General features: G+C 44.1%; 1 protein-coding gene across 4 annotated transcripts in view; it reads left to right on the top strand.

Annotated features, from left to right (window-relative positions):
• SEH1L (SEH1 like nucleoporin) overlaps positions 1-15,325 on the top strand; it is a 151,356-nt gene that overhangs the window by 24,164 nt on the left and 111,867 nt on the right. For all 4 annotated transcript variants that reach the window (XM_085605861.1, XM_085605859.1, XM_085605858.1 and 1 more), the window contains exons 3-5: positions 8,832-8,978; positions 9,284-9,495; positions 12,007-12,105. In XM_085605861.1, the coding sequence (XP_085461987.1) occupies positions 8,832-8,978; positions 9,284-9,495; positions 12,007-12,105 (458 nt within the window). The remainder of the gene's footprint in view (positions 1-8,831; positions 8,979-9,283; positions 9,496-12,006; positions 12,106-15,325) is intronic.

Below are 15,325 nucleotides of genomic sequence, written 5' to 3' on the forward strand. Positions count from 1 at the left end.
AGACCCTGACGTGAGAATTTTCCAGTTTTTGTTAATGATCTTTTTTTACGTCGTTGGATACCGTACTGTAGGTACTGACACATGTCACCAGATCTTTAGTGGGTTTTCTCACTGTTGTCTCCAAGAGGGTCTCTCTTTGTTGATTCCTGGCCCTCTTCTGACACTTTTTGATGGTGCGTGTAGGGTAATCCCTGTTCTGGAGTTTATCACAGAGGTCCTTCGCTTGCTCCTTGTAATCTTGAATGTTGCTACAGTTGAGTCTTAGCCGGAGGAACTGGCCATACGGAAGATTGTCTCTCATTGGACGTGGATGGAAACTTTTGAATGAGAGGAGACTGTTTTTAGCGGTGGGTTTGAAGAAAGTTTTTGTCTGTATTGCATTGTTATCAATGAAAATCGTCACATCCAGAAAGTCTAGTTTGTTGGAACTAGCTGTGTAAGTAAACTTCAACCATTCATCCCTGGTGTTCAGCCATTGATGGAAGTCAGTGAGGGTTTCTTTGTTGCCTTCCCAAATTAAAAGGACATTGTCAATATAACGCTTCCAAAAGACAATCCGATTTAGGGAAAGGATTAGTGGGACTGTGTATGTAGTTAGCCTCAAAGTCACTCACGTATAGTCCGGCCACGCTCGGCGCAAATGTGCTCCCCATGGAAGGACGATGGCACTGTCGGTACATAGTGTTGTTGTACTCAAAATGGTTCTCTGTAAGTGCTAATCTACAGCATTCGAGTATGAAATGTCTGGGTGTTCTGTGGTTCCACTGTTGGTTAAACAGTAACACTTCCAGAGTATCCAGTGTTTTTTGTTATGGTAGGCTGGTGTAAAGACATTCGACGTCTAGACCTACTAGTAACATTCTTTCTTCTGAATATTGCTGGTCTTGGAGAAGATTTAGGAGGTCTTTCGTGTCTTTTAAATAAGTCGGAGTCTGTTGTACCAAGGGTTTTAAGTAATGGTCAGCGAACTGTGACAAAGGTTCAAGGACACATCCGATCCCTGAGACAATTGGTCGTCCCGGAGGAGGTCTTCGTTCTTTATGGATCTTGGGGAGGGAATAGAAGTATGGCATCCTAGGTTTTTTGGTCACCAGGAAATCCGCTTCAGTCTTTGAAATCCAATTATTTATTTCGGCTTCATCAACCATTATTGTGATGGTTCTCTGTAAACGTGCTGTGGGATCTGTTGCAATCACTTCATAGAATTTTCTGTCAGAAAGTAAATCAGTGCATTGTTGGTCATATCCTTCTTTACGGAGTAGTACAATCCCTCCGCCCTTATCAGCAGGTTTTATTACCAGTTCACCGTTCTTTCGTAGTGTATCTAATGCTAGTTGTTCAGAATTGGACATATTCATAAACGGTCTCCTTGTCTGGTCTTTCAGGCCTTCTACTTCTCTCATAATAGCTTGTTCGAAGGCTAGGATCTCCACTGGGACTTGATGGTTCAGAGGACAGAAATTAGACCTGCGGCGTAGTGTGGTATCACCGTCTTTTGTTGGTTCTTCCACAATGTTACCCCAGAAGAAATAGTATTCTAATTTTCTAGTAAATAAATTTCGGTGTCTGCTCTTATTCTTCGCAGGACCATACAATCTCGCATATCCAAGGCATTAAGCCGCCATCCTGCACGTTGGTAGCGGCACCTAGTTCCCAGTCTCACCAGGAGAGGGGAGTGGTCTGAGAGAACGATTGCTAAATACTCTGCTTGCCCGACCTCATCTCGTTCATCCCCTGGTACCAATATGTAGTCTAACCTAGAGTATACTCTATGCGAGGCAGGAAAAGAGGAGTAATGTCTATCTTGAGGATGGCGGTAGCACCACAGGTCAATAAGCCCAAGATTATTAGCTAATTGTGACAGCGGGGTGGTGGTCGGCGGACCCCCACTAGGCTTGGAGCGGTCAAGTGACGAGTGCATTACATTGTTAAAATCACCCCCTATCACGTGGAGAGATGAAGGCGTCTCTAGCAGGATGTCTACTATCTTGCTCAGCGTGGGGGCTTGTAGTCAAGGAGGCGCTTATATTCATATCAAGGTAACCTCACGTCTGCCCCACTGCCCAGTGACTCCCACGTATCTTCCCAGGGGGGTCCATCCATTGACTTGTCATTTCAAAAGAGGGGACCTCTTAATTTGTATGGCCGCGCCTCGTATAGCCCGCATGTGCCAATATAGTATGTGTGCCCTGCAAGAGCATCTCCTGGAACCTCACTATATCAGGATGCAGTCGTTTAATATGTTGTGTCACCAGTCCCCTTTTAATTTTATCTCCCAATCCATTGACATTCGATGTCATCACCGTAAGGTCTAAAATCATGGCAGGAGTGGACATGGCCATGGTCTATAGTTGCTAACTGTCAAACGTGCGTGGAAGACTCATGAAGCCATCTTGTGCCCTTTGGGGTATTTGCCCTCCACTGACCCACACAATCAACAAAAAAACTTAACCCACTCTCTCCTTTCCCCCCACAACCTTCCCACACCACAATACCACTTCATCCAGGAGAAACAGCAGCGTGCAAGAAGAGAAGGAGAGCTTTGTCATCCATCCCCCATGTAACTACTCAGTGCCTAACACTGTAGCACTTATAACATGAAAACAAACCAGTAAAGTCCCCAGTGCAAGCCCCGAGCCCTAGGCTAGGTGTGTCCGAGGCGCCAGTTGCACAACTAAAGCGCCATCAGCCGGTATTTTGGTACCAGTTCATATTTCTGTATGTTCTGTATCCGGTAGCTTTTGGAGTGGCGTTTGCTGGCCAGTCTCTCTATCCTGAGAACTTGGAAGCCAGTCGGTGCAAACTTTAAATTCATGAGGGCATCCTCATTTCATCCGAATGAGTGCCCTGCAATCTAGACCCTTCAGTGGCCCTGTTCTTAGCTGAGGCATGAACACCGTTCATGTCCGTATGACACCCGGCACCCTGACTCCTCTTTCTTAGCATGTATGGAGTCACCCCACCTATGCGCCTCAGTCTGCGATTGTTCTTCTGCAGTTTGTCTTGGGGTCTAGCTTCCATTTGTTGGATCAGTTGTCGTTACAAGTTCAGTCCTCTTTGTGGATGCAGGACTGACCTCCCCTATAGTCAGCCCCATGTTTCTTTCGGTGTTTGAAAAAAGTGTGCCTTTCCCATGTAGATAACTTTCAACTTTGCAGGAAATAATGGCATATATTGGATTTGGAGGGCTCTAAGTTTCACTTTGACAGAGTCTAAGGTCCGTCTCTTGCGTTGGACCTCACTGCTATAGTCCAGGAATACCATAATTTTGTGGTTTTTGTGCCTGATTTCCCCTTTGTGATGCACTTCGCGTAGGATCATGTCTCTGTCAAGGAAGTTAAGAAACTTTGCTATCGGCATGTCTTTAAATGAGGTACAATGGTACTCCCGCAGGAGCCACTGCGCATGCTTCATCCTCATGCTACTGCAGTGTCATGCAAACCTCCTCAGGACGGCTTGTATGGTCCTGTTGGGCTGTAGGGATGAAGATTAAGCAGCAGGTACTGCATAGTGGGCTATGCAAACCAACATTTTGGGTGTCTCTAGTAATTTCTTGCTTGCTTAAGATGGTGTCTAGCAGAGGTTTGTCGTGTATTAGTAAGTCTTGTGACTTTGTTTCTGGTGTTGTGCTTCTAACCATTCAACAGGTTACCCATTGCAAGTGAACCGTTGAATACTAAAGCTCAAAGTCGGGCCAATCTAGTTCAAACCCAGCCAGTATGTTCGAAACACTTGAATATCAGATATTTCTATTACTGAACTTATTGGTACTCCTTGGACAGTCTTTGGAAGGGAAAATATATATATTTTATTGAAACTTTCTATTATTCATTTTGTCCACATAAGATCACAGCATTCTACCATTCGTAACAGAAAATCGTTTACATCCTACATTAAACCAGAATATGCAAGGCTCACCTTGACTGCGCCTATGTGGCCTGTCTTCCTTCCACCCGCACCCTCTGAGTTTCCCAAATGAGCCACATGGTGACACCAGACCTTTCATTGCGGGTCTCAATCCTCTGTGTGATTCCCAAGTGTGCCATATTGTGCTGCATTTGTTGGGTCAGCCCCATCCTTCGTATATCACTTTCTTGACTGACATGCACCAGTCCATGTCTTTTTTCCACCCATCAATGTTCAGTTGCTCTCTGGCTCCCCACCATTTGGCGATGTTTTGTAACACATAGGCCAAGGACAGTCCATATTTTCATATGTAGAAGCTACTCTTTCATCCCATGTGTTCAGCACATATCTCTTGGCAGAGCTATCTAGTAGTCCCACTCTGTCCACTAGGGTCATACAATCCCATGATCGTCTTCCCGTATCCCTGTATCACCGGGCAGGCTCATATGGTGTGAAAAAAGGTGCACACCCGACCACAGCCTTTTAGACATCATTCCAAATGTTTAATCCCGATCTTGAAAAGGTCGCCCTAGAGTAGTATGAGAGATGCAGAACTGGGTGAGCCTGAACCACGATTGTATTGCAATATTACACTGGGCTCTCAGTGCCTCCTCCCACTCCCTGATCATTCACACCCAGCTTGCCCTTAATTGTTTTGCAGGGTGTCTGGGAATTATTTTTGTACACTAGTGATGTGTGCGTGTTTTTTTTTTTTTTTAGCAGGGGAGCCGTTAGCCGAACTTCCAGAGGTGAAAATTCCACCATGTCTGTGACACCCCCCACCGCCGGTCGCCCTTCTTGGAAATGCCCATTAGATCCCATTTGGCAAAGGCCTGTGATTACACAGCAAAAACTACATTGGTCCAACGTACGGATTTCTCCTCGCTGTGAATTCAATAAACAGTTGATCTATCTTTCTTGATTATTCAACTCTGTGTTTGCCTTTCTTTGTAATTTCTTCTTTCTAAATCTGAAATGATTGTAGTAGTAGCCCACTCTTGATTGGGGATGAGCATGGGTAGACTCGTAAACTACCTGGTGTCAGGAAACCCTTATCTCCCTGTGTCATTTAGCTCATTAGATAGCCTCTAATACTGAAAGGATTTACACTCCACGCAGCTGGCACAATACAGAACATTCTGAATGGACACTACCTGAATAAAAGCAAAACGGGCATTAGCAAATAGACTATATATATGGTCTTTAAATGGCTGAACTAGTGACTTTGCCAGTGTTTTCTTTGTGTACACACACACGTCATGCAATGAATGAGTTTTGTGTTCAAGAAAACCGATTCCATTTCGGCTGCCGATGTGTGAGCTGTGACTGTTACTAATGCATGTGTTGTGGCGGGTTGTGACTATTTATCAGTTTATCTTTTTAACATGGCAGACAGCCATGTTAGATTGCTAAATTAAACGTCTGTGCAAAAAAAAAAAAGAAGAAAGAAATGTGCCCCTGCTTGCATTTGCCAGACCATTTTAAAATGAACTAAAAATGGGGTTGCAGCAGCAATGAAATGAGAAATCATCTAGTTTTAAGATTGAGAGACTGAAATGCTCCTTGGTGAGACAAACGCAGGGATGGCGAGAAAATCCATTGAATCCAGCAGCGACAATACAGACAACAAAACCATCAAATCATGAGCATGGGATTGACCGAAAGCCCACTTTTAGTATTTGAGGCGTAGTTCTCTCAACTAGAGCTGTCTGTAGCCGATAACCAAAAACAAGAAATCTTGTATCTTGACATGTAACCTCGTGTGTAATCCCGAGGGGAATTTCCACCTTATGACAAAGTGTTAGACCTGGCACCTTGGCGTGAGTTTCCCTTCCACTTTTTGCTGATGTGCCTCATGTGTTTTGTTGGTGTTAGCTGCTCAGGGCACTGCACCACTGCTAATCAGTGCCACAGTGCAAGTGCTCCCTTTGAAAAGTGTATACATTGATTGGTGTCCATGTTTGGCTTATTTGGTTTACTATCAGCCCCTAGTAAAGTGCACCAGGAGTGCCAGGGCTTGTAAATGCAAATGCTGCTGGTGGGCTTGCAGCACTGGTTGTGCCACCCACAGAAGCGGCCTAGTAAAATGTGTCTAGGGTCTGCCATTGCAGAACCTGCATGCAGTCTGGTACTGTCATGCTGACTGCGCAAGTGCACCTACTTGCCAGTCCCCAAACCTTCCCCTAACTACATATTAGTCACCCCTCTGGTAGGCCCAAGGGCAGGGTGCATTGTAGGCATAAGGTAGGACATGCCCTGATGTGTGTGGCATGTCCTAATAGTGAATTACAGCCATTTTCGTTTTTCACTATTGAAGGCTACCTGCTCTCCATAGGCCAGAATGGGCTGCTGGAATTATTACACGCTATAATCCCAGCGGACTCAGAGTGCATGGTAGAAAGTCAAGTTTAGTATGCCTGAACTCAGAATAATAAAATACTTCTTTTAGTAAAGTTTATTTTAATATCCTGTGTTTGTAAATACTACTTTTAGAAAGTTAGTATTTACTTGCTTAGCCATTTCAGTCCGCCTCTGCTTTGTGTGTGTGTGGTGCCTAGTTTCAGTGAGGGGCAGGGCTGGAGAATTCCAGGAGACCGGCTGGCTGCCAGGTGGTGGGTAGAGAGATTACACCAGGATGGGTGGGAGGAGTACACCTTGACTCTGAATAGACCTGTGCTCTGCCGCCACAATGCTGGCTCCGCCCCCTGTGGAGCGGCTGATGTCTCTGCCCTGTGCACTGAAAGGAAAGAGCAGAGTCACCACAACAAAGTGCTCCAAAACCTGACTTAGCCAGACACAGCCCCCTGGCGACAAAGAACAAAAGAAACTGTGTATAACAGAAGGAGCCCTGCTCCTAAGAAATCAGATCCTATTCATGCCAAGAAGAACCTCTGCCCGAAGAGAAGGACCTGGGAAAGCTGCATGGAGGAGTACTGTCTCTAAGCCTGAGAGACTGGCCTGTGGTGGGTGCCTTGCTGCTGGAAGGAGAGGAAGAAAAGACTGAGAAAGACTTTGTTTTTAAAGCACAAGTTGAATTCAATCTCCAAGGGCTTGCTTGTGAACTTGCCCCCTGAACTGCATCCCCAGGAACAGTGGGCGCTACCCCTCCCTGGAAGAAAGGAAGCTGCTGTGGGTGGATTTGTAACGCTGACCCCAGAGAACCTGTGTGCCCCCATCTCGCTGAGCAACGTGACCTCTGATCGACTGTGCTGCTGTGAGCACCGTAAAGGCCTGGCCTGAGCAAAGTAAACAACTGCCCCCTCGAGCCAGGGCTCGCAACGTGAAGAGAGACTGTCCGGCTCCAAGCGCCGAGCCTCTGCGACCCCTGGCCGTAGAGACCACTGCGAGGACCGACGACACCCTGGTTCTCCGATCCTGGCCGATGCCGACAGCGCTGCACGCTGAAAAATCACCCCGAGCTGCCCCTCCTGCTTCCAACATCGAGGTGTGCTGTGACGTCCTGAGGCGCCCCACGAAGCATCGCCGTCCACTGACCAGCGGGACTACGACGCGGGACGCCCCTGCCAAGGACTGCTGAGGCCGCCACGAACTTTGCCCCCAAGAATAAGGTATTGTGAGCCCCAAGCGCCCCTGTATGACGCGTACTTTCCGGTATACGGTCCGTACGGCGCTGTCGTCCCGCTACGTTACTCACGTGGGAAGCGTGAGTCTTTGTGCGGTTCGCACCAAGCCCGTACGGCGCGTCCCTGCACCTGTACGGCCCGTACCGCTTTAAAGAACTAGACGCTCCTCACGCGGGAAGCGTGAGGAGTGGCGAGAGGCGTAACGAACTCGTACGACGCGTACCTACGAAGGTACGGCCCGTACGGCTTGAGTCCCAGTACGCGTGCTCGCGCGGGAAGTGTGAGAAACGGCACGAAGCGTTCTAACACTGGTACGAAGCGTACGGAGGGCCCTACGAAGCGCACAGACCCCCAGAAAGTGCAGATTGCACCAGAAGTGACCATTTAAAGAATTGTGGCCTCCTGAAAAGTGATAACAAGAAACTGGAACCTCATTATAAAGTGAAACACTGTATTTTGAAGCCTGCTTAAAGAACTTTACATAAAGAACTATATTTTTATAAATAGTCTTGTGTCCCTGTGTGGTGGGTTGGTGGTTATTGTGGGACGCCTTAAATGCTTAGCCTAATGCCCTCTGGAACCTAGCCTGACTGCTCGCGCCACGCTACCTAGAGGGTGAGCAGGGGTTATTTTCTTGGAGTAATCCTTTGCCCTGACTTAGAGGAAAGGGTCCCTGCTTGTCGCAAGTGCATACCTGCGCCAACCAGAGACTCCGGATTCTAACACAAAGAAAGAATGGAAGGATGATCCTTTTTAGGGAAACTCCCTGCTGCTCGCTTTCCTTTCAAAGGTAAATTCGCACAGATCTGCTTTGTGCAAGCAGTAAGACTTTATTGTAGCTGATGTAATCACTCGTCTGTATAGGTTCTCCCTCACCTGAATGCTGTGTTCTAGAATGGAAGAATCAATCATTTGAGTACCGCGGGGTCTAAGTTAAAACCATTGTTAGCCCACTTGACAAAAAACAGGTAATGTATTTGAGTAATATTATAAAGTATCCTAATATTTTTAGAAACACTTTCTTATTCGCAGAAAATATGTTAAACAGTCAAATGCAAAGTTGGTAAAATTGGCAAAATCAAAAGTAAACGTTAGAGTGATCAGAGTACTGTTTCTGGACAATGTTTTATAAAATGTCCATGAATTCCTTATATGGAAATGTGAAAAATAAACTTGTACTGTGCATTAACCTGGGACTTTTTATTTTACATTCAAAACTACTTGGGTATGTGAGTTACAAGCCGGCCCATTTATTCTCCTGTTAATTTGTAAAGTTGACTAGAGACGGGAAATAGCTTTAGTGGATCGAAGCGAATTTAATATCTTTTTGTTTGCTTTAAGACGCACAGTGGCTCTGTGTGGCGTGTGACGTGGGCTCATCCTGAATTCGGCCAGGTCTTGGCTTCGTGTTCCTTTGATCGAACCGCCGCTGTGTGGGAGGAAATTGTTGGAGAGTCAAATGATAAGTTAAGAGGGCAAAGCCATTGGGTAAGTGATTAATGAATTCTTTAATTTCCTTTTTTTGTTTACTGGATGTGCACAATGCCATCAGTGTATTGGGTATTTGAAACAGCAAATTCTGCAAGTCATGAAATATACCCATTGTTGTCCTGTCTTGGAAATAGATGACTTGCAAGAATGCTGCCATTGCTTCCTTGTACAGTAATATTTGTGTTATTTATGCTACTTGAAACTCGAGACGTAACCTTTCTCGTATTTAATACTGAAATTCAAAGCTACTATCTTCTTTTCCGCCACCTATTACCTCTTAATATTTTCCTTTTGGAATACAGGTGAAGAGGACCACCCTGGTGGACAGCAGAACATCTGTTACAGATGTGAAGTTTGCTCCCAAGCACATGGGCCTTATGTTGGCTACATGTTCTGCAGATGGCGTAGTCCGGGTATATGAGGCCCCAGATGTCATGAACCTTAGCCAGTGGTCACTGCAGCATGAAATCTCCTGCAAACTAAGTTGCAGTTGCATTTCCTGGAACCCTTCAAGGTGGGATTTCTGTTTCATTTGTGATGCTTCATCGTCATTTACCTTTTCTTTTATTGTTCGAATGGAAATGGCCTGTAGCTCTAATGTTAGCATTGCTCCCTATCATTTAGGAACTGCAAACCTCAATTGAATGTAATGTTTACATGTGGTGTTTTCAATTGGCCTTCCACATGTCTCTGCTAATTTTTCAAGTTTGCTTCCATTATGTAATACACTTTTGCAGCTCAGTATTGCGATCTAGTGTTTGAAGTCGAAACTATGAAGACTCTTGAAATAAAATTATTATTGGTTTTTAAAACACCAAACCAGACAGGGATCATCAGGGACTAGCTATCAGTTGCACCATGCTGTATTGTGCTGCTGCCTCCACCTGCAGGAATGTGCACAAATCCTGAACCTGCATATTCATTGGATTTATTCTTCACAAAGGTGGCCAGGATTTGTGGTTTCTCAAAATAGGGCCACAGTTTGAATTTGTTTACGTGAACAAGATGTTCCTCACTTGGTTGTTTCACTCCTCTAATCCAAAGGTTTGTAGTTCTCATACCTGAGTTTCCTTAAGTAATTTGAGAATATATCTTTAGTCCGCATATTCTTGATTTAAAAGTTGTGGTAAATGTGTCATTTTAAGGTCTCTACATGCTTGTAAACAGTAAATGGAGCAATAGCTTAATTTATAATGTGTTCTATGGGAATAGAGCCGTCACAATATACGTGTTTGTGTACAGCGGGACCCTATTATCCTAGCACACAGCTAGTGTTTCATATTCATACAAAATTGTTATAATTTAGCATCAGAACATCACAATAAAAAAAAACTGTATAACTGCAGAAATGGTATACCATTTACTGAATTAGTATAAACGTGCACTCAATGCATACTTTTGATGTTGCTCTTATCCTAGGGAAACAGTCCAAACAAGTTGCCATACCTCCTCTTTGTGTACATAACACAACAGGACTCCAGCATATTTGTTGTTTTGTGTTTTATATTCCAACTTAGTTACCAAGTGTTAAATGCTACTAAATGTGTAAAACTAAGCAGCGACAAACCATGGTCACCCACATGGTTTTACCCATTATACATAAAAAAGTAGGGAAACACCGCTTTTATTTCACATGGTCAGAGATTCGTAGTCGTTATTGTCAACAATAAACTTCATGCTTTTAAGTACTGAGCTTTCATGTCAGCCGGATTATCCAGTCCCAAGCCACCAACTTAAATAGATGAGAGTTCGGCTAGCATGCAGCCAGAATAATTTACAGCCTTACTCTAACAAACGCCTGTAAGCCTTCCAAAATATTGAACTTTTTACTACCCAGATACGTCCCCCTCAAGAGAATTGTAAAGGGCAGTGCGAACTCCTTTATGGTGACCATTAATAGCAGGTGAAGAGATGGACCTCAATATTAACTATTCTCAGCTAAGAAATGTGGTGTTGAAAAATATACAAGGATGTATTTTTTAGTATATTCATAGTACAGCAAATTCATTGACTGACTTTCTGGCCTTGTTGCTTAAGGCCCCCATGAATACCCTATGGATTTGTGGAGTCATCGGAGCTAGCTTCAATCCGATCTGTGAGGGATGTTCTCTTGGTGTCTCTTAGAAAATGGTGGTAAGGCCTGAGTGCAGTCTTGTAGTAGATCTGGCATCGGTTTCGTGGTTGGCGTTCCAGTTCCTTTCCATTTGCTTGCTGTATCTTTTGGAGTCCCGAAGTTTGTCAGTGTACCATGGGGCCTGTCTGTTGGCTCAGCGCTTTTTATGGATTTTGATGGGTGCAAGTGTGTTTGCACAATTCGCGATCCGCTGGTTGACGTTGGTGATTTCCTTGACTGGGTTTTCGGTGGTGTTGGATGAGACTGTTTTGAGTGCGCTGCGCCAGTCAGTTTCTGTTAATCTATTCCAGTTCTGGCTTGGCAGGTTGATGCTGATCGGTGCTTTGCCCTACAAAGTAATAGCACCTTAAAGCAATCATAGGTGCCTTTGTCAAAGTGGCAAGAATAATTTGATATGGAATCTTCTCTATAAGATGAATTAAAAAGTTTTTATTTGCAACTCTTTTATTAAGGGTGATGTCATAAGCTTTGCATTCTGAGCAAGCATTGATGGGGTTTTTCAAGGTGGTGGAGGTTTCCTTTCCTCAAGTTTCTTTCTCAGAAAGTATGGAAATAAGTGTGTTCATATTTTGTATAGTTTTGGATGTCCGCATTCAGAATTTCATTAAATGTTCTTTAATGTATTCGTGTTTCTAACCATGTACCGCACCCTATACGGTACACACTTGGATGAATAGGGTGTTCATGATTGTTAAGCCTGAAGTTCAGATAATGCTTGAATCTGCACATCTTTTTCCATATGCAAGGTTTCAGAAATCGATATTTTAAGCAATGTCCTGTAAATGATACACTAGTCACTGTGTATAGTGCTAATATATGAGAACCGTAAAGTGTAACGCAGGTTGTATAATGGGTGATTATAACTTTTAATCGGAGTTATTTGGTTTGCAGCTCTCGTGCTCATTCACCGATGATAGCGGTTGGAAGCGATGACAACAGTCCCAACATGATGGCGAAGGTTCAGGTGTTTGAATACAATGAAAACACTAGGTTAGTGAATACAACGCATGCATGATTTCACAACGTTCAATGTACATGTCAGTGCTTGCCTTTCACTTGTACACTACAGACCATGATTACATTCTCCTGTATCTAGACCATTCTACTCTACATCTTCAGTAAAGGCCCTGGTGTTAAAACCCCAGCAGTTATTTGATTGCGATTTGACTTAGTTCCCACTTTCTTTTGTGAATCTAGAGCTACTTGAATAGTATGCCTGTAGGAAGCTGCCTCTATATAGTGTACCAAAACAAGGTTTACTGTGTAGAGTCCAGGCAACCCTTATTGGTTTACAGAGGCACAAGTAACAAACCCAGATGCTTTCTTTTGTGCTAGTTTGGACGAGCAGTTTCAGCCCTTCGGAATGTAGTACTAAGCATTTGTTTCACTCACAGAGGCAATAAGTGAGACAAACACTCAAGAATAAATCCGAGACCGATTTAGAACAATAACGCTTATTTTTTGTATAAATTTCACCACCAAGAACTTTGGTATCCATTAAGTACTTTTCTAAATTTGGATTTTCACAGGTAAGTACAATGTTCACTTAAAGGAGTTTTTACGCTGTAATGCTTTCCTATGGAAAAAAGGCATATATTGCACACCGTTATTTGCAAGAGGTTTTTGAGGGTCCCCTTCAGGACTTAAGGTGGAGGGGGGGGGCAAGGTCCAAAGCACCACCAGCAGTTAGTCTTTACCTGTCCTGGAGCCTCCAGGTGCAAAGGTTCTGTTTGGGTTAGTAGCTTTGGATGCTACAGCAAGGGCAGGGGGAGGCACCTAGAAACATGCAGCAGAGGGGGACTTGGGTACAAGTCTGGGAGCTCTAAGGGGCCCTCTGGGTGCATGTAATAATAAATCTAGTACTGGCATCAGTACAAATTTATTAACACGAGGTGTTTGATACCAAACACCATAGGTTTCAGTGAAGCCATCATGTAGCTGGGGAACTCAGTGACCAGTTACCAGTACATGTACTCAAGATGGCTTCCCTGTTCACTTGTACAATCTAGCAATTGGATTAGACAGCACAGGCGCATAGCTGCTCATGCAGATATGTCCTCACATGTAATATAATGCACCATGCTTTAGGGCTGTAAGGCCTGCTGTAGGGGTGACTTACAAATATTGCATGCAGTGTCAGTGGGCATGGCACACAGGGTGTGTGCCATGTTGTGTTTTCACTTTTGTCTACATCTTTTCACGCAGCCTGCAATGGCAGTCCGCATGATTTTGATGGGTCCCTTAGGGTGGCACAATACATGCTGCAGCCATTAGGGATCCTCCTTAGTACCCATGCCCTAGGTACCCAGGGCACCATTTAATAGGGATTTATAGGGGTGCTAAAGGTGTTGCCAGTTATGAAACAGTTGCACAGTTACCTTGTTTTGGGGAAAAACACTGGCACTGCGGACCTGGTTAATAGAAACCCAGTATACTTCAGTCAAAGTTGCATCAAATACCAGGCAAGAAATGAGTGACCGTGTCAAAAAAGGGGGCACTTTCCTACACAATGCTCAAACCTTCAATACTTTTTTCCCAAGCAGCACCGTTCGTGATTTATCTGGACCAAACAGGCTCTGAATTTGATCTTGGCGGACGGGTTACTCCCTCACAATGGTGATGGATATCCCGTTTGCAGAAATATAAATTCCATTATATCCTATGTGATTTATATTTCGGCTGACTGGATGTCAGTCACAGTTGTGATGGAGTAACTCGTCCGCCAAGATCTAAATAAGGCCCTAAGTGTTAAGCTGGTTTCCAGACTATCCAAAACAATAACAAATTAGTGTGGGCCTAACAAAATTATCTCCTTGCTTATTTTTGTCTTTAATTCCTGATGGTTACAAGTGTATTTCTAAACATAGGACTCGGCTCCTACATTCTCCACCATTCTGGAGAATATTATCCAAATACTTGGAAATCACTCCTTTTTATTAATCAAAGGATTATTCCTACATTAATATACTTGCTGTTCCTATTGCTGCTGCACTATTCGTCAAGAGAAACATTTTGAACAGACCACATCCTTATTTCTTGGATTGCTCTTTAGTTTCAGAAACATCTGTGAGAAGTTGGCCTGGTATATGCTGACTAGTAATTAAAGTGAGCACCTTGTAGCAGTCCAAATAACCCTTATTGATGATTACGTTAAAGACAACCTTTATTGAAAGCTATCCTAGTGGTAGCTATGGAGAGCAGCCTTCAGGCTAAGTCTCAAAGGAATGTAAAGCAGCTTGTTTTACCATATTGGAACCTCCTGAATGACCAAATGAAAGGAGAATCGCACAAGAAATATATAAAATATATGTATTTATTACTAAACACTCTCTACTAACCTCTTTATGAGATTAGAGAACAAAGCACACAATATTAAATCACTAGAACAACAGTAAATAGCACAATACACAGTGGGCTCCAGGGGGAGACCAAACCATATACTAAGAAAGTGGTATAACAACCACGACTTGACTAGACAAAGTGCCTAGAGCACGTAGAATTGCTGGGACCCCAAGGAACCATCCAAGGTAGGGACACAGGGGATGAACCACAAAAGGAGGGACAAGAGGGGCTATTTCCGTTCACAGGGGAGCGGGAGGTCCAGCAGGAAGAGATGCCCCGAGAATGCACATTACCAATAAGGATACTTCTGCTGTTCCTCAATGAAAGAAAGAAAGAAGAGGAAGAAGAGTCAAGGGAGAGGCTGGAACCAACTACATCCAATGTGGGTTTAAAGTTGGTAATCCATTTGTTGGATAATAATGCCCTCACACACCCTTTCAGGTGTCATGCTTCATCATATGGGCTGCTCCTCGTCGGGCCGGCGGTGCAATGCCTAACGGGCTCCCTTAATAAGGGGCACTTTATCGGAGGTCTTCAATCCAACAGCCGTTTGGTGAAGTGCGGGTGAGGGGGCCTAAGTGGTGTAGATGTGAATACGTGATGTAAAAACAGGGTTCGGAGTGCCAGCTAGGGGTAAGTTTTATTCTGGGGGCCTCCTTCCCTGATTAAAAACGTGAGGGTGTAGCACTCATCAGAGTATAATGTCTCCTATGTGAGTGAACTTATGTAAAAATGGTCAACATGTTTCTCGCTAGGAGTTGCATCACTCGCGATTCTCCAGGACCTATGTAAACAAACTATCTACAACCAGAGAGAATGTGGTAGTAATTATATTCTCAGTGGGATGGTATCTAGTGAGTGAATAACT

This window comes from Triturus cristatus, chromosome 5_1 (genome assembly GCF_964204655.1).
Source record: "Triturus cristatus chromosome 5_1, aTriCri1.1, whole genome shotgun sequence".
Classification (NCBI taxonomy): domain Eukaryota; kingdom Metazoa; phylum Chordata; class Amphibia; order Caudata; family Salamandridae; genus Triturus; species Triturus cristatus.